Here is a 19,036-nt window from a genome sequence, read left to right as displayed (position 1 = left end):
CCACCACGCCTCCCTGCAGCGACACACTATGCATATGTGAGCATTTCTGTGTGTGCGCTCACATACACGTCCTCATATCCTCTTTCTATGCATGTAGCTGCATCTACGAGCGTATGCATGCATAATTCTGTGTGTGTGAAAGCAGAGCGGGGGAATAACAGGTGATGTGAGGAAAAAAAAGAGAGAAAGAGATACAGTGAAATAGATGGAGCCTCATTATGAAGCAGCTCACAGTCACAGTCCATCACCTCTCCTAATCTTTCCATTTAAAAAGTGAGGGGCGCTGAATATTTTTGCCCACAGCTGCTTATTAAGTCCAGATGGTGGTGGGTGGTGTGGAGCTGGCTGACACCCATACCAACTACCGCAGCCGATGTTGATAGAATCACTATATATAACAAAGTGAGTACAGACAAACTCATATGATGATCCTGTGTGCAGTGAAAGTTTGGCTGAATCCCAGGGTCCATCCTCACAGACTCATAGATTTTGCGTGTGTTCCCGGCAAGTTCAAGAAAGCCAAGAGCTGTCCCACAGTCAAATTGTGAAGTCCACGATGGATCGCAGACTTTTTGAGCCCTTCATGCAAACTTTTCGCAAGTCCACATTTCTGCAGACTTCTGCCTGTGAGAGTTACCCACAGTTTATAGCACTGTGATATTAAACAAAGGGGTAACCAGGGAACCCAAGAACCATTTTTGAAAAATGGTTTGTACATGATGGCACTCACGAATATCTGATTCATTTAATTATTATATATGTAAGATCTTTTATTCACAAATTTTCACATTTTTTTCCAAACACCTTTTCTCCTTGAACTGAGTTCTCTACTTAAATCACTCATTTATTTACGGAGCTCTAACACATTTTCCAAAACCAAATAGAAGCACTTTTTAAGAATTTTCAAGGAGCATTTTCCAGTTTTTCCAGCACCTTACAGCTGTGGTGAATTACATATTTATATAAATATACTCAAAGTGATATGAACAACAAAAATCATGTTTCGTGATAGAATTCTACAGAAGAGCAACAAAGAAGAAAGAAAGCACAACAAAGTTTCATGTTTCAAAAGATGTCACCTGTCAATAGTAGATGTAGACTTGACATCCTATATAACCTTTTTTTAAAACCTAAAAAGCAAACTAATGAATCAGATAGCAAGTCATCACGAAAGTAATGGAAGTACATTTTCAAGCACTTTAAAAACCATGAAAATGTTACATTAAGATTCAAGTGCTTTCTAGGATTTCCAGCACCCGCACAAACCCCGTCTTAAACAACAACAAAAGTAGTAAGCCTTTGAAACACAATGAAACATTTTTCCCTGAAACCTCTGACTGAATATGAATGAATATTTTATTTGTATGCACGTCTACCTCTTCCCTTCATTTTATGTTCTTCATATGCATTGGTGTCACTTTGCGCTGTCCCATTCCTCTTTATACCATTTTGTTCCCTTACAGCCTCTCACACTCAAACACAACCAGGTGACACCAGCAAAGTCCATAAGGGTTCAGGGCTTATGGCTTTAGGGAAGACATTGAGATTGGGCCTTTGAGTCCCTGAGAGGAGGGATGGAGACATTTGTCGTTTGGTATCATGAGCAGCATGACAATGTTTCTTCACATGAACTTCAGGCTTTCCAAGGTTCAGTGCTCCCTTTTAGCAATAAGCGCACAACGATGTGATCTTTGGGGAATAAAAGCAAACTCAGGGGATGTTCCTCTTACCGAGGTCAACACCAGGCTTGCCGGGGACAGGTCTGAACTGCGGTGGTCCACTGGGTCCTGGAGTGTTGGACTCTTGAGACATGGGGGTCCCTGGCTTCATACCCGGAGTACTGGACTTCTCCCTCTAGGGGAGCAGAGAAGTGTTAGAAAATCAAGACGGAAAAAGAAAACAAACCTAGAGGGAAAAGTGGAATAAACACGCTGCCTTAGGACTTAGATAAATAGACAGAAAAAGTATTTAATGGTGAAGGACAGAGGCAGCCAGGGAAGAGGAATAAGAAGAAGCAGAAGAAGAATGGCAAAGAAAAGCATACAAACAAAAAGAGAATGACAGTAAGGATGACTGAGGGCAGATGGGACCTGAGGAGCACTGAGGGATGTCAGCAGCTCAGGCTGAATGTGTGGGATGTTGAATATACAGCATAATAACTCAGAGACGAACTATTGACCTGAACAAAACAGCAGAATACAGTGTGTGCTGACAGCATGGAAACACTGAGGTCCTATACTGAAATATACTCTGCATAGATGTCTGCAAAAACCATTCAAATATTTGTCTTTTTATGACTTTGTGTGGTCCACATGAATCCACTTGTGTGTCTGTCCATCTACCTGTGGGGGCTCTTTGCCACGAGATGGGGAGGCGGCGCTGCTGGAGGAGGCCAGGGAGGTGGGGCTGGCCTGCGGGGGGCCCTCCTTACGGGACGGGGGCATCTTGTCAAGGCCGTTCTCCCTGGACGAGTAGGACTGCACGCTGCGGGGGGATGACGGGTCCTGAATTCAAAAACACACAAACTTTATTACAGAGGACACTAATCAGAAGTATTGAAGATTTATTCATTAATCCTTCAGTGTTTTTGTGCTGAAGGCCTCAGAGATCCGTGACCGTTTTTTTTTCTTAGCCTGCCCAGCTACACTGACTGTAAAGGATAGTTCCACAAATTTTCAACCCATATGTTTATCCTGACCATTATAAGGAACCACTTTCTAGTGTGCTTTCAATGTAGGACAAAACCCACAGTCATTGCTCTGTGCTAAATGTTCACCTGACATTAATGAGGATTCAGCTTTTTAAATATAGATATAGGAGGAATTATTACCACTAATATGGAAACACTATTAAATATAATTAAAATTTAAGTTAGAATAAGTAGCATTTGTCAGTTGATCTTCATTTTACACCAGAAAGTCTCATTCCCAGAATGTCAAATAATGCTGTTTTGGGTTAGTAAAGTGTCCTGAGTGCAGCAAAATAATGAAAAAAGAAGGTATTGGTGGAGGGCAGTGTATCTATGGATGCAAGCATTGCCACACACATCGGAACTGTGGGTGATGATAGAGAGGATTATTTTTGTATGAGTTTATGCATTATTTTTTGGGAAAACCCTACACAGCTTTAATCTAGAAAACTGGATTAAATTATGATTGAAATCCCTGTTTTCTTACAATCTATCTGTCACAACAAAAAAATAGTTTCATATTAAAAACAAACTAACTTTGGAAGATGCTCATATTGGCTTTCTGTGCATTTTTACATCGGACAAAGAGTGTGGATTTTTTCCCCCATCACTTACACTGGAAGCACATTAATGGCCACTCTGTTCAGTGTTTGCATGGGCAGTGGATGGCCGTCCACACTCAAGCCTGATTCTGCTCAAGGTTTTTACCTGTTAAAAGAACTTCTTTCTTAACAGTTCTTGATCTTAGTAGGAACTGTTGTGTATATGTTAATAATATTGTAAGGAGTAGTGACCTGAGATAACTGCTGTTATGATTTGGTGCTATATAAATAAAATTAACTTGACAATTGTTTGAAAAAAAAACCAAAAAAAAAAAAAACCTGCAAACCTGTCCTTTAACTGCCAACTACTGTCCTTTCACTGTTTCCACATTAACTGCAATAAACATAAAATCACTTCCTGGCACTTCCTTCTGAATAAGACCCATCTAACAGTGCAAAGAAGACTTTCAGGAGCCGGGTACAGCCTCAGTTACTATAATCTTGTGCACAAAAGGACAATTGCAGTTCTTTTCTTTTCTAGGAAAAATGCATGTCATGCTGATTAGTTTTTACTTCTGTAATCTGCATTTAAAACAAACCTATTTTCCCAAATTTTACAACGATGCACTCATTCATAAAACCAATAAACCAGTCATACCTGCAGAATAGCACATAAAGGTATAGATAGCATGTGTATGCACATGTGTTTTATGGTGGGTGTTGTGAAGAAGGGCAAGCAGAGGTGGATTGGGGGATTATTATTGTTATTATCATTATTCAGATGGTCCTGCTGGGTGTGTTTACATGATGTATGCAGATGAAAGCGGTGAAGAGAGGCCAACAGAGGCCGGCGGCCGCCTACTAACCTCATCCACCACCAAATTATCATCGCTCTTATCCGCATCGCTGCCCTGTGAGACATGAGAGAGACACAGTGAGATTAGATATTCCTACTCTACTGTCTGATGTATGTAGATTACATGTAGAAATATACAACACACAAACAGGAGTGCGAGTATGAAAAGTTTTATTTAAAAAAGTGCACTCTCTCAAGAGCAATAATTTGTTACACAGCAAGAAAATGAAATATCTTATCTTGACATTTTATTGCCCGAGATGAGATGGCTTGAAGTAAATGCAATGGACAGTAGAACTGTAATTAATTTTAGATGTTTAACTTGGAGAGGTGAAATCCTCTAAGGCGCTATTGTTTTTAATATCACAGGTCTTCTCGAACAAAGCGATATCGCTTTATTACCCACGATTAATTTATCTAACACTGAAACAACCCCTTGCAATGCTTAAAGGGATAGTTCAGATTATTTGATGCGGAGTTGCTGAAGTTCTTATTGATAGTCAGTGTTTGAGCTACAGTAGATGGAAGTCAGCATGTAGCAATAAACTGCTGTGGACAGACTTGGCAGTAAAGCGTAAAAAAAAAAAAAGTGTTTGATATATTTCAAATATTTTCACCACTTTAGCCTTTTCTGATGGAAAACCACCGTTACAAATGTTGCTCTCTCCAAACCAACCAAACTTTAAAAATAAGTATTTTTACCTCACAGAACACAAGACTTACTGGTCTCATGGCGCCTCAGTGTGTTAGTTCAGATTCACCAAAATCTCACAACAGCATTAATAAACTGTCATTTTAAAAACACAGAAGTCACACAATAATGCAAACTATCCGGTTGAGGCAGCAGTAGGCCAGCAACTCTTGTGTTCTGTAAGGTAAAATTACTGATTTTTTTATTTTTTGCTGAACATTTCCACAGCAGTTCACTGCTTGGCTTCCATACCGGTGCCCCTCTCCCATCTCCTGTAGGTAACACACTCACTATAGCTCTTACAACCCTACTTCAAATAATTCGAACTATCCCTTTAATGTATATGTTTTTCCACAATACAACAGTGATGACAGCAGGGAGTGTGAATATCTCAATTAGAGTTTAAAAAGACAGCAGGTCTCCACCGCCCACTGGACAGACACCGCTGGTTTGAATGGCTGAGTTCAGTGAAACTTTCTTTCAGTCACTTATTAAATATTTAACAGTGTTATGAAAAGTGCCTCACATAGTCAGTCATGAACTCCTTCTCATCAGCTTTCCTCTTCTTGCCGTTGCTGAGGTAGTCTGCCGGGCGACCCTTATCCCCATTGGACAGAGAGCTCTGCAGAGAGGAAAGAGCAGAGGCGAGGGGTGAAGAGGCGAGGTGTGTATGGGGGCACAAAGACGAGGAGGAGAAGGAGGAAGGAAGGAGAGAGCAGCGAAGAAAAGGGAGCGAGGAGGGCAGAGAGGACGGAAGAGGGTGATAATGAGGTGAGAGGGACTGCATAAATCATGTCAGGCTCATAAGCTGCGGAGATGAATGTGAAAGAATATCAGGCGGCATCGATCGGCCGGCTCACTGTAGGAGTGAGAGGAAGAAAGAGAATGCTTCAAGTTTTCTTTAAGGCAGCAGAAAACACTGTGGAGCTGCCTGAGTGTGCGTTGGCACTGATGCACAGTTTTTTTAACCAGTACTGTCACAGTTTTAGAGGTGGTGATATAATGTTGAGATCTGAAGTGTTGTCATACAGAGTCCAGCATCACTGACTTCCACTATCCTAGTGTATAAAAGCCAATAAGATGATGTTTCTATGCTTTTATGCAAATATCCAAACGAGAGAAAATAATCAAAGCTGCCACAACCTTCTACTGACCACATCAAAAACAGAAAACTGTCAGTCAGTTTTGTTTTGTATATAATAAGTTATTGATAAGTATAATAAGTTATTATTTGGAAATTTCTACAGTTTTTACAACAGAAAACAAAAAAAAAAGCAGCTGCAGAGCTTGTGAAAAACACTTTCAATAGCTCTGTCCAGGAAAATCATTCCAAACTTAAAACTTAATCAAACATGTCTTATCACTTTTCTACAGTTTTTACAACCCTTAGAAAACAAATTAAACAAAACCTTTCATACTTAAAGCTTTTGTGGACCCATGTAAAACATTGAATTTGCCAACAATATCAAAGTGCAGAAGTGTGAATGTACTTGACAGAAGTGATTAAGTGTGTAGTAGTTTGTACTCACTGGTCCTGCTTCACGGTCTGTTCAATCCAGGCAGAAGCACCCAACACATCCAGGTACCAGGCCACAGCACAGCAAATGCACACAAGGACACAAACACGCATAAATGTGAAATTATCACCATCACTTTACATCACTGCACAGCTGATGATTCAGTGGAAAAATATCCCTGAGGAGTGTTATTATCAGCAGCTCTCCTGTTCCATGCCAAAACTCCAAGGCAAAGCCAATCACCAGGATCCATTGAGCCAAGCTTTGGTGTTTACTTTACTCCCACCTCTGAGAGATGTTTTCATCTCTGAGAATGCAATCCAACTCTCGTCCCAGCCCTAAACTCATCTAGTTTTTCACTTTTTGCTTTGAGAAACAAACTTAAAGAAAACTAAGTAAACAAGCGTTGTTTGGAGCGGTCCTGTACCTCTGTGGTGCTCTGCAGCAGCAGCGGCAGCAGCCGCTGCCTCCAAGTGTGCCCTCTCATCTTTGGCAGCCAGCTGGGCCCCCAGAGCCCCAGACAGGGCCAGCAGACCGGACCCTCCGCCAAGTGCCAGACCGGGGTGGGGCAGTCCTGATGGGTGTGGGCCCACTGGCAAACCCTGGGCATGCTGGGAGAGGTGCTGGGCCTGAAGCTGTTGCTGTAGAGAGGAAGAGTAGAAGCAAAAAAGAGGGAGGAGACAGAAGAAAGAGAGATTTGGGTGACTTATGAGCACTGGAGGATGTGGCTCACCAAGAAGTGATCAAGAGTAAGAAAGGAGGAAGGAAAGATAGGGAACTAAGTGCTGCGATGTGCACGAGACGAGAGATACTGAGGGGAAACTCTGCAGCCTAATCAGCGTGATGGGATATAAAGTGACAAATAACCAAAACTGAAAAAGTATTAAAAGCCCATTTTAATTCTTTATCAGTCATATTTGCATTTCAGTTTATTGGATTATTAATTCAGGTGCCTGGCACGGCATCTTGAATAGAAAGATCTTTTCTAATTCTTGATATTTTAAGAGCTTTCTGGAATATTAGGCAAGAAATTTGTATAACTTAGAGTGGGCCAATTGATGTTTGCCTCAAAAAAAGAAAAAGAAAAGGAGGGAATATAAATAAATGGGAGGATAAGGTACACACGCTATGAGGCAGAGGGGGGAGCCCACGTACCCCTATCGAAGCATTTAGCTCCCCCATGGTCACCTGTTTGGCGCGCTCCATGGCCTGGACCACCTGTTGTTGGTGCTGTGGAACAAACCAAGAGGTCAGTGAGGGCAGGTGGATTGAGAAGTAAATATTCTGACATAAAATTAAAATATTCTGTTTTCTCATCTCTGTCAGGGTGCCTACATGTTTCAGCAAGTTAAATTTAAGACTTTTCAAACAAAGATGCTAAATATAACATTCAGCCTTATTAGAAAAAAACTATCTGTAATGTAAAAATATCTTCCTGTGCAAAGAATGATGTCACACCCCTTGTGTTTTTTACAGTATTTAAAATCTAAATACTTAAGACACTCTAAAACAGAATTTAAGACCATTTAATATTTTTCAAGGCTTTTCACTGGTAAATGGTAACTTAAGACTTTTTAAAGGAATTAACCGAGTCTGTAAACTGATAAATGTTAATGACGTGTAAAATTTCTTAATTAGTATGAAAAAGTATTCAGACTCTCACAAACAGCATATTTGAAATACAGATTTTTTTTGCTCTGGGAATCATGGGAACGTGTGCAACCATTTGGCGATTGAGGAATGTGCTTTGAAGTTCTGTCCATCTGCAGCTCTGCGTGTGTGTGTTATTGCCTATTGTGTGTGTGTTTGTGTGTGTGTATTCATGTGCACGCTTTCTGTGTGTGGGCTGCTGCTGTCAGACAGGAGAGAGAGGGCTGGATGCAGTACAGTGTGTGTGTCTGCGTGTGTGTCACCTCCTGTGACAGGAATGGGATGAGCTGAGCACAGATCACGTTCAACCGCTTGGCAATCTCCGTCTGAAAGGGAGAAAAAAAAGATACTGTTGCTTTGATGAATAAACACAAACACACACACAAACGCACACAGCCAAGATTGAGCTTGAACAAAAGAAAACACACACTCATAAAGGGTTACGCATGCATGCACGCACGCACACAAACACACACACACAAACACACCGTGGCCTGCTTCTCCCAGGGCCAGTGTGGTAAATATTTCAGCTGCTTACATTTGGTCCATGCAAATGGAAACTCTGCCAGGGAGTTTGGCTAAAATATTCATGGACAGCATCTGCTGTGGCCTCAGCCAGCCCACACAGTGTGAGTGTGTGTGTGTGTGTGTGTGTGTGTGTGTGTGTGTGTGTGTGTGTGTGTGTGTGAGAACGAGATGCAAGATTCACCATCTTTTCTCACAGAGTGTGTGTGTGTGTGTGTGTGTGTGCGTGCATGTGTTTCTGATGTGTTCTTGCATGTCTGTTTGTTTGTGTGTGTGTGTGTTTGCATTTTGCATGCTTGAGTGTGTGTATGTGTTCCTGCTGGGGGTCAGTGATTCTTGCTGTGGGTGTGTGTCTGTCTCGATCTGCTCTACTACACAGCCAGCAGCAAACTCTCCCTCCCACCCTCCCTCTTTCCATCCCGCTCTCATCTTCCTTTCCACCTTTCTTTCCATTTCACTCCATTTATCGCTCTTCCATCCATCCCTCCTTCCATTTCTTCTCTCCCAGTGTTAGTTAGGGTGGGAAAAATTAATTCATTTTTACATGCATGGGGACTCTCTTTTGAAATATTATGAATCAATGCAGAAAAGTTAATCAGCAAATTTCAAACCCAGTTTGTGACATTATGATCACCTGCACAATTTTAGTAAGATGTACATTTATCACAGCTGTACCAACTGGATGGTGAAACCTAGAAGTTGCAAACGTGTATTGTGTTTACGTTTTGAATGAGGCTTCCTTCTGAGTTTTGAGTGAGGATGGCTGAGTGTGAGCAACAGCAGATGGATACAATCTGACCAGCACACCTTGGCTTAAAAGCTTAAAATTTTGATGCATCAAGATGCAGAGATAATCATTTTATAATCCTACCTAGGGCTGCAACTAACAATTATTTTCATTGTTGTTTAATCTGTTGATTGTTGTCTTGATTCATTGATTTGATGTTTAGTTCATAAAATGTCAAAAGTGTGAGAAGTGAAAGGTGAAAAGTGTTGATGAGTGTTTCACAAAGCCCACAGACATCCTCACATCTTGTTTTGCTCATAGCTGGAGTTGAAAAATTTGTGTATTTGCTTAAAGAAATGTTTGAAAAGGCTAACAACTAATTAATCAATTAATAAATATTTTTTTCCCCTCATTTTTTAATTTTAATTTTATTGAACAAATGGCTCCACTAGACAAAACAATATCGAATGAGGTGCAGTAACTGCCATTTCTAGAGTACTGATTAATTATCAATTAATACATTTTATGAGGTTAAATGGCAGATGACGATTAATGGATTAATGATTAATCATTACACCCCTACCCATCATCACAATGGAGTTAAAAAAATCTGAAAATATTCACATTTAAGAGACTGGTATTGAAGAATTGTGACTTTTTCCCCTTAGTTAAACTGATTAATCGATGATCAAAATAGTTGGCAATAAATTTAGTAATCGATTAATAATTAATTAATCATGGCAGCTCTAATTGAGGCCCTCTCTTAATCAGAACACTTATTGTGAGGTGCCAAAAGAGTCCCACCCTTAAGTATTAATGCAGTAATCAGTGTTACAAGCACAGTCATGTGACGTCCAACAAAACACACACACAGACAGACAGACACACACACACACATTTAGCGGCAGGCCCAACAAGGCCGTTAGGGCCAGTAATGATATGCATGCAGAGATCATGACAACATCATTATGACCGCAGGCTGTTTGTCTTGTTGACAGCAAGACTCTGCTCTGTGTGTGTGTGTGTGTGTGTGTGTGTGTGCATGTGTGTGTCTCAGAATGCATGTGCATGTGCATGTGCATACACACACACACACACACACACACACACACACACACACACACACACACACACACACCCCATTCTCTCTCTAAAGTGATTTATTGATGCCGGACTGAACTTCCACCCCCTCCTTTTCCTCGCTCTTCCTCTCTCATGCTCTTTCTCTCTCTTTACCCACATCTCTCCCTCCCTCTACTCTCCATTTTTCAGCCAGGCAGCATGCTCCCCCCCTCCTCCTCCTCCTCCATCCCTCCCTCCATCCTCTGAATCCATCACCCCCCACCCCAAGGGAGACACAATGATTTCTTGTTAGAGAACTCCAACTACTAAATGACATCTTCAGGAGGGAGAGAGAAAGGGAAGAGAGGGAGAGAACATGAGCAATTGGGAGAAAGAGGATAAAGAGGGGAGGAGGACAAAATGGGAGAGGGGAAATGAAAAAGAGGAGGCGGAGGAAGGAGAGGAGGTAGAGGAGGAGGAGGAAGAGGGCAGATTGGGTTGAGGGAATGACAGCCAATGAACGAAGGATGTGGGAGGGAGAGGAGAAATAGACGGAGAAAAGAAGAAACAGAAGGAAGGCGGGGGAGGAAAATCAAGATTGGGGGGCGGTGGTGGGGTGGGGGGTGGTGTGGCGGCAGCCGCACGACAAAAGCGAAGCGATTGAGATGGTGAAATGAACGGAGAGAGAGAGTAGACGGCAGGAAGGCAGTGACCTGATTTAAAGTGAAATTCAGCATGGACTGTATGTCTGCAAGGAGACAGAGGTGGAGGGAGGGTGGAGGGAGAGGTGAGGGAGGGTGTGTGAAGAAAAAGAGAGATAAAGAGAGAGAAGGAGAAATCAATGGAAAAGGAAGGGAGACAGAGACGGGGATGGTGAAGAAATGGAGATTAAGAAAGGGGAGCATTAAAAAAGACAAAGTAAGACAGCAATTGAAGGGAAAGGAGAAAAGAGGGATAGGGGACGGAGTGGTGGGTGGAGGGAGAGAAGGAGGCAGTAACAGACAGGGATTTATGACGGGTGAGAGGGGAGGCTGTTCTGGAGGCTCGGAGAAGGGCAGAGTATTCTCATCTGTCTGTCTGTGGTGGAGAAATGAATTCTGTTTGTGGATCCTATTAACGCCTCCACAGCATAACGCTGCCGTACAGGTCCATCAGAGGGAGGACTGACAGAACAGTGGTCGAGAGAGAGAGAGAGAGAGAGAGACCGAGAGAGTGACTGAGAGAAAGAGACTTTTCTGAAAATTATTAGTTGCTCTGAGTAGAGCTGATTGGAGGCAAAACAAAGGAGGCAGTGAAGAATAATCCAAGAAAATAAAGCAAAGTTTGAGGAGGGTTAGGCACGAAGGATAGGAGACGTGTAGAGACACAAAGAAATACGTAGAGCTCACTCACCTGTTTGTGCATTTCAATATTAAGGCCGTAGGACATCTCGTAATACTGAAACACAGAAAAATATCAACTATTATACATGACTGTGCATAAAGAATATATGTGGACTGACATGCACATACATTTGTGTAGAGCTGTGACTGATCTGATCCAGTATCGACCTAAGGTGTTAATGCTAACGCAAATCGCTCATTGGATATCAGACTAACGCTTCTTATCCACATACCGATCCAGATTCCAATATATTATTATGCCGACAGTGTGCAAAGCTGTCATCAAAGCAAAATGTGGCTACCTTGAGGAACCTAAAATATCAAAGAACAAAAAGCTTAAACACACTTGTTGGTTCACAGGTGCATGGGCGAACACCATGGGTCGACAATAAAAAAAAAAAGATTTAATAATATTTTCACACTTTTTTCTTACTGCAAAATTCCATATAATTCAATTTTTCATAATTTTGATGCTTCCAGTATTAATCTACATAGCAGAGAAATAACAAAAATAAAGAAAAAACACTGAATGAGAAGATGTGTCCAAACTTTCGACTGATACTGTAGGGATGGGCAATAAGGCTTATAAATAATCTTGACATTTTTAGGGTAATTCATGATGTAATGCAGCCTTTAAAACCAGGAAAAGACAACAATGATGACATATCACAATATAACAATAGCCAAAACCTATGACGATATTTATACTCAGATCACGTTATCAATATAAATTGATATGTATTTCCCAGCCCTGTCCCCATATTTCTGTAACTGAGTGAGCTATTAACAATTTGCTTACTCTGTGTGTCCTTAGTTTGGAGATATTTTAGTCTTGTTGCACAAAAAACACAGAATACAAGACAGCAACTTGTAATGTGTTAAGATATCGTTATCAGCAGATATTATTGGAACTGAAACAACTTGAATCACTGCATCTCTTTTGTATCTGGACTATTTTATCATAACGTAATTTGTTATATTTGATCATTTATTGACATTGATATTTATTGTGCATCCCTAAATATAATTAATATTTATAATGTAGATCTAGGAATCAAGGATATCATTTTGAAAAGACTGAATGAGGAATGCAAAAACAAATCAATGCATTATTAATCCAGATTCCATACAAACGGTACATAAAACATAAGTTATGACAACTTCTGCAAACACTGCCTCCACAATAAATACTTTTTTTTTTTTTTTTAAATATAAAGATTATTTTTTGGGCTTTTGCCTTTATTTTGGATAGGGACAGCTGATGATATGACAGGAAAGGGGGTAGAGAGAGGGGGAATGACACGCAGCAAATGGGTCACAGGCAGGAATTGAACCAGTGACCGCTGCAGAAGACCAACAGCCTCAGTACATGGGGCGAACGCTCTACCAACTGAGGTATGGCAGCACCCCAGATTTTAAAGTTTAATCACTAGAACACCTGACAAATCCAAAACCAAGTCATGTTAAATTTACAGCACATCATTTTTCATCTGCTGTAACCATTACACCAAACTGATAGAGTTTGGCTGCAGTGTTACTTTATCTGCACAAACATGTAGAAGTGGAAAAAACGATAATAAAAAAAACACAGAAAAAAACCTTGGTCCAAGTTTGGTGATATGATAGTTTGTATTTTTCTTATTGGCAACAAATCCAACAAGCCCCAAACCAACAATAAATGATTTGTAAAGTCAATCCCACATACACAGACATGCTGCCAAGAGTACTCACTGGCGCACCAAAGATGTATTAATCCACAGCTATAAATAGTACCCAACAAATGCACTATTCACTTTGTGATAGATTTAAGTTTTCTGAAACTACCTAAAAAAAATAACGTTAATAAAATACAGATAACAAAAAAGTTGGGCTGTGTAAAATGTAAACAAAAACAGAACACAATAATTGTACTGTATGCTACTGAATATAGATTAAAAAACAAAGACAGGATTTAAAATCATAAACTTAATTGATCATACACCAACTCTGAATCTGGTGCATGTGTTTTACAAAGCATCTCAACTTTTTAGGAATCAGGGACTCTGGATGAGCAATAAAATAATTCTTAAGTCAATAAAATCATTTTTAGAAGTGTAGGGAGTAATTCACAGAATAATGTGCAGTGAGCAGGTCATTATTGCTCCCTGCACCACCCTGTTGGGGTTTATTTCACAGTAACGATCCACTCACTGTTCATCATCCATTAGATATAAAATGTAAATAAAATTTGAATATTGCCAGTCTTTTTCTTTAACACATAAAAAGAATCCAACATCTTGAAAAACAAACAAAAACAGGTAAAAAGACAAGAACCAATGACAAATTACGTGACTCAAAGTATCTCGGTGTCTGCCATAATTTATGCGTGATGTCATATTTACATAAATTGGCAATTCAGTCATTGTTTTACACAGATAAATTCAACAGTGTGAGCCTTGCATCGCTCAGAGTCTTTTCCCTTGCTCCCAGCTTTAGATGATGCCAGCCCTCACATGTGCACTCTGAAGTGCCCATATGTCCCTAAAAGCACATTGCCACTAATTTCACCTTGACTCTGCTGAAAGTCAATGGCACTAAATTGACCCTGAGGTGCATTTCGAGGAGCCAAAAACCAGAAGCGAGGCAGGAAAATTGTCACCGGGCAGAAGAAGGTGACAGACTATTGCAATAATCATGTCTAATGCGAGCTATTTGACCCTGGCTTTTACCCGAAAGTACAAGGAGCTGCGAGTGACGCAGGAGGAGATGAATGCCATAGAGAGAGACAGGTGAGGGCCCGTCTCTCTCTACCTTCAGAGATGGACGAAAAGAGGGGAACATTTTAAAGTCAGATGCCTCGAAAAGTGACAGGCTGACATTTACTTTTCAGTGTGACTGGTTGTGGAGAGAGGAGATTGGCAGTTAGGCAGCCAGAGCCGGCTGGCAGGATGGGAGAGGAGATGGCAGGGGTCCTCTCTCTCCAGACAGCTTTCCTGGCAGTTAGCATCCGTGTGTGTGCGCGTGAGCAGGTGTGTGTGCTTGTAGCACAAGCCTGCAACTGTGTAGGCGTGTGTATCTATGTGCGCGTTACCCTGCGAGTGTGTGTGTGTTCTCTTTTTGTGTGTGTGCGCCACTATAAAAGACGCCTTTCCTGGCAGCTGGCGGCTCTGCTTGGCAGTTGCTGTGCCAAGTTGCGCCTGTTGCTTAGCAACATCCAAACTCATCCAAACCCAAATCATCAGCCAGGAAAGGAGACCTGGTCGGTGCTTGATGCCAGCTAACCCCCCCCCACCCCTTCCTCCATACCCCCCCATCACTAAAACTTCAATCCCCCCACAAGTCCCCGCTTGGTGCCAAGATTGCCACATAGCTCTTTTTTGGCACTGCGGGTTCTGGGCAGCCTCCACTCAGTCAGCTGAGGCTGTGTGGGGCTCTGATCACAGGTAAATCAAGGCTGGAGGTTTGCAGACTTTAAAAACAAAGAAAGGCAAAGAGTTTTACCCTTTACTTTATCAAGAAAAAAAGATCTGCTGATCATGTGTCCTTAACAATCATACAGCCACAAATATTCACACAGAGTATTCCTTCTGAATGGAGCACATCAATGCGTCTGTGCTATCAAAGAAAGTGTCTTCATTTGTTTAAACGCCCAGATTTTCAGGGAGTATTCTGGGATTCAAACCATGCTTGTCATTTCTATAACTTCTTCTTCCCTCGGTGATGAGATGCAAAAGCTTCAAACTTAAGAGGAAAGTCTATTAAAGCAGCAGTTTTCAGAGAACACACCATGTGATCACACTAACCTCTAACAGAGCGTGTGGGAGGGAATGATTGACAACCAGCGAGACAGCAGTAAAACAACTACAAGTCTGCATAGCTCAGTGGGTAGAGTATAGGGCTACAACGACTGTTCTCGCTATCAGTTACTCAATCATTGTCTTCATAAACTGATTAATCAATAAAATAATGAAAAATACCCACATGATTTCCCAGAACCCACAAAAACACGCTAAATTGTCTAGTTTTGTACAACAATAGTACAACAGTCTAAAGGCTAAAGTTGATAATTCTACTATCATAAAAGACAACAAAGAGACAAAACAGAGCCAGCAAATATTCACATTCATGGATCTGAAAATTACATGCTTAAATCTAGCAACTCTGCCAGAGTTCAACATTTGATTCTCACTGGGATCAACTGCAGATACTACAGGAACTATGTCATGATCTTAAAGGTGCCCCATGGAGTTTTCTGATAAATATGTAAACAATATGGATACATTCAGTTTTACTCAACAAAACAAATGTGCATTTCCTTCCTCATAAAACAGTTACTGAAATCGATTTTTCTGAACATTTAAAAAGAAAATAATCAGTTTTTTGCTGATATTCTGAAAGAGACACAACCATGCATACTCTGATTATGGAAGAGTGGAATGGCTGGAGCAATTTTGCTTCTGTGTGTCAAAACAGTATTTCGTCAAAGTTTCCCATGGTGGCAGACTTGTTCGACCATGTGAACACAGCCTCCTCCTTTCATTCGTCCAACCCCCTTCTTGAAAAGGTCGGTGTTGCAATATTTGTGCATAATACAAAAACCATGTTCATATCCAAGCCTTTCATAATGCTAAACATAAGGTGCATCTCTGCCTCTGACCAGAAAATCTGACTTTTCTTTTGTGCATGCATCCCGGCTCTGGTCTTGTATGCAAACTTTTGGATAGTTGGTTTGTTTACACTTCAGAGTCCACCGTAAACAACCAAGTGGATGTGTGTTGCAAATTGTGGTAAAAACCCCAAATGACATGCATGTTCTGAATGCAATATATACATGTATACAAGAACGTTCCTAAAACGTGAATAATATCGGCATATTCCACATACTTTGATCAGAAAAAGCAAAGTTCAGAATAAGTCCTAATTCCAAAAAGCGGAAATGTAATGTGTTGTTTACATGACCTGTATCAAATCCAGAATATTTTCATATTGGAAAATTAGTGTGCACGTAAACGTAGTCATTGTGATCAAAGAATAAAGAGAAGGGCATGAATCATACAAGACAATGGATGCCAGCTTTCAGCACTTAGGAGTTTGATACTCTACAATAAACTCGGTGGGTTGGTACCAGAGACTGTATATAAAAATGGTCGAGTATGAGGCTCTAGCATAGCCCTCGACAGATGTGGACACATCAGCAGTATAACCCAGAACTACATCTCTCAGACACGAAAAGAAACATGAAAAGAAACCCTTGCAAACACAGGCACAGGATTGCACGCCCATGTAAGTGCTGTTTATTCTGCAGTCCTATAATATGTGTGTGTGTGGTCGTGTGTGTGGTCTTGCGTGTGGTTTTTGGTGGGTGTTGTTTGGCAGCTGTTAGCAGATGAAAGGGATTCAGTGGACTTGGCACTGCACTTGTTGTGAGTGAATTCGTACAGACATGGCCTGTGTGTGTGTGTGTGTGTGTGTGTGTGTGTGTGTGTGTGTGTGTGTGTCTCACCATAACGTAGTGTCTCTGGATCTCTGTCTTCTCTGTAGCCAGTTTCTCACATTCCAGTTTCAAACTGCAACAGAGAGAAGGGTGGAAAAATAAATTAAAGACAGTGCATTTTTGTGTGTATCATATCCCAAATAAAAATACACAATGCAATTAGCAACATGACAACAAATTACTCCCTGCTCACTCACACTCTCTGCCACCCCCTCTCCCCTCTCCTTTCTCACACTCAGTGGGGGAGGAGGGAGCAGGGTGACTGGGGTGCTGACAGCCCATTATCACCTCAGAGCAGAGCAGAAATAGACGAAGTCACGCTCGGAGCCTGAAACCCAGCCAAGACTGCAGGCAGGCAGGCACATCCAAGGTGTCTCTCTCTTTCTCTTTCTCTCTCTGGACAATTTTCAATCTATCTATGTGCCCTCCACTCCTCCTCCTCCAAATTTTGTTGCTTCCCCAATTACCAGCTAGTGCGTCCGTCTCTCTCTCTCTCTCTCTCTCTCTCTCTGTCCGTCTGTCCATCGGTCCGTCTGTCTGTCTGTCTGTCTGTCCGCCTCCCCTCTACTCCGGTCTTTTACCTTCAGCAGCACACTTTGCCAAGTTTCGCTGAAGTCAAAGCTTCAGCTTTAAGTGGGTCAAAAGGGGGTAATCCTGTCTGTAATAAATCTTCCTCTTTCCTGTTTTTAATGATCACTTCTCTCTTCTTGCGCTCAGGACATGACCAGTGCCTGCTGCTGTGACAGGGTTCCCATTTTTTTCTAGAGATCATTTTCCAGGACTTTTTCAGTGATGATTTAGCAAGTGTGACAGACAGGGATTGTGTCAGGCACTAATATGTTCCTCTCTGTGGATGTGTGATTTTAAAGACATGCAGTCTATGCCTATAATTTATCTATGAAATCATCTTTTACATGTTCAGATATTAAGACAAACTGATCATAGTAATAATGATGCAAGCACTACAGCTGGGTTGCACCAACAACAACAACTTAAACTATCAAATTTAAACCTCAGTTTAGTTTTTACTCTAAACTGAGATTAAAGTGCATCAAAACTTAAAACTCCAATTTAAAAGATGATCCGGTAATAACATTAAACTTACACCTGAGGAGGTTTAAGTTTTAAAATAAATGACTATTTTGAGATGGATTGAAAAAAATAAATACATCTTGAAGAAAGTTTAAGGATAGAATCCAGTTGAGTTTTATGATGCGTCTCTACTTTCCTTCACTCCAGTTGATAATTAAGCCAACAAGTTTTTATATGCTCAGCATAGAATAATTTAATTGAACCGGTAGCCACTGCAGAGGACTGACAGCCCCAATACATGCACGCCCCACCAACTGAGCAATAAGGGCGCCCAACATCAATAAACTTGGTTTTACTAAACTGGGGTCAGTTTACTCTGCTTAATTTTAAATCTGGAAAACAGGAGAATGTTAAAATAATTTTCCAGGACATTTTATTTTTTCTCCCATTTTGCCTGGCTGGAAAATTGGTCAAACATTTTCCAGGTTTTCCAGGCTGCATGGGAACCCTGTGAGAGTCTGTGAGCACGCTATCACCGCTACAGCGAGTCCTGCCGTGGAAACTCTGTCTCACACACATCTCTGAAGTGATAGCAGCCAAAAACCTCTCCCATGTGTCCTATATTTCTGTCTGTCCTCTGCGTCTGCCCGTCTCTCCTCACACCCAAACCAGTCCCTGGTGTCCTCTAAAACTGGGTAATGCCAATGGCTGGATTTGCAAACACACACACACACACACACACACTTCCATTTCTAAATGTGTTTGTATATCAGGTCCAAGCACACAAACACCTCCCTTGTTACCTCTGCAATTCACTCTCCATCTCTCTCCCCCTCCCTCCCCAGAGAGGCAGTATATTTTGGGCCTTCGGCAGTTTACACCGACTTGTT

The 19,036-nt window shown here is 41.2% G+C and overlaps 1 protein-coding gene across 1 annotated transcript in view; it reads right to left on the bottom strand.

The window, feature by feature from the left end:
- Positions 1-19,036, bottom strand: part of tle2a (TLE family member 2, transcriptional corepressor a) — a 56,915-nt gene that overhangs the window by 7,010 nt on the left and 30,869 nt on the right. Inside the window, exons 3-12 of the mRNA XM_084723081.1 lie at positions 17,124-17,187; positions 11,652-11,696; positions 8,209-8,271; positions 7,421-7,525; positions 6,723-6,936; positions 6,308-6,324; positions 5,305-5,400; positions 4,098-4,142; positions 2,343-2,504; positions 1,731-1,854 (exon numbers count right to left, since the gene is read on the bottom strand). Coding sequence (XP_084579207.1) covers positions 1,731-1,854; positions 2,343-2,504; positions 4,098-4,142; positions 5,305-5,400; positions 6,308-6,324; positions 6,723-6,936; positions 7,421-7,525; positions 8,209-8,271; positions 11,652-11,696; positions 17,124-17,187 — 935 coding nt within the window. The remainder of the gene's footprint in view (positions 1-1,730; positions 1,855-2,342; positions 2,505-4,097; positions 4,143-5,304; positions 5,401-6,307; positions 6,325-6,722; positions 6,937-7,420; positions 7,526-8,208; positions 8,272-11,651; positions 11,697-17,123; positions 17,188-19,036) is intronic.

This window comes from Lutjanus erythropterus, chromosome 7 (assembly GCF_056507025.1).
Source record: "Lutjanus erythropterus isolate fLutEry1 chromosome 7, fLutEry1.hap2, whole genome shotgun sequence".
Lineage (NCBI taxonomy): Eukaryota > Metazoa > Chordata > Actinopteri > Lutjaniformes > Lutjanidae > Lutjanus > Lutjanus erythropterus.
Note: the sequence above shows the minus strand (reverse complement) of the source record. Positions and strands in the feature narration are given on the sequence as shown.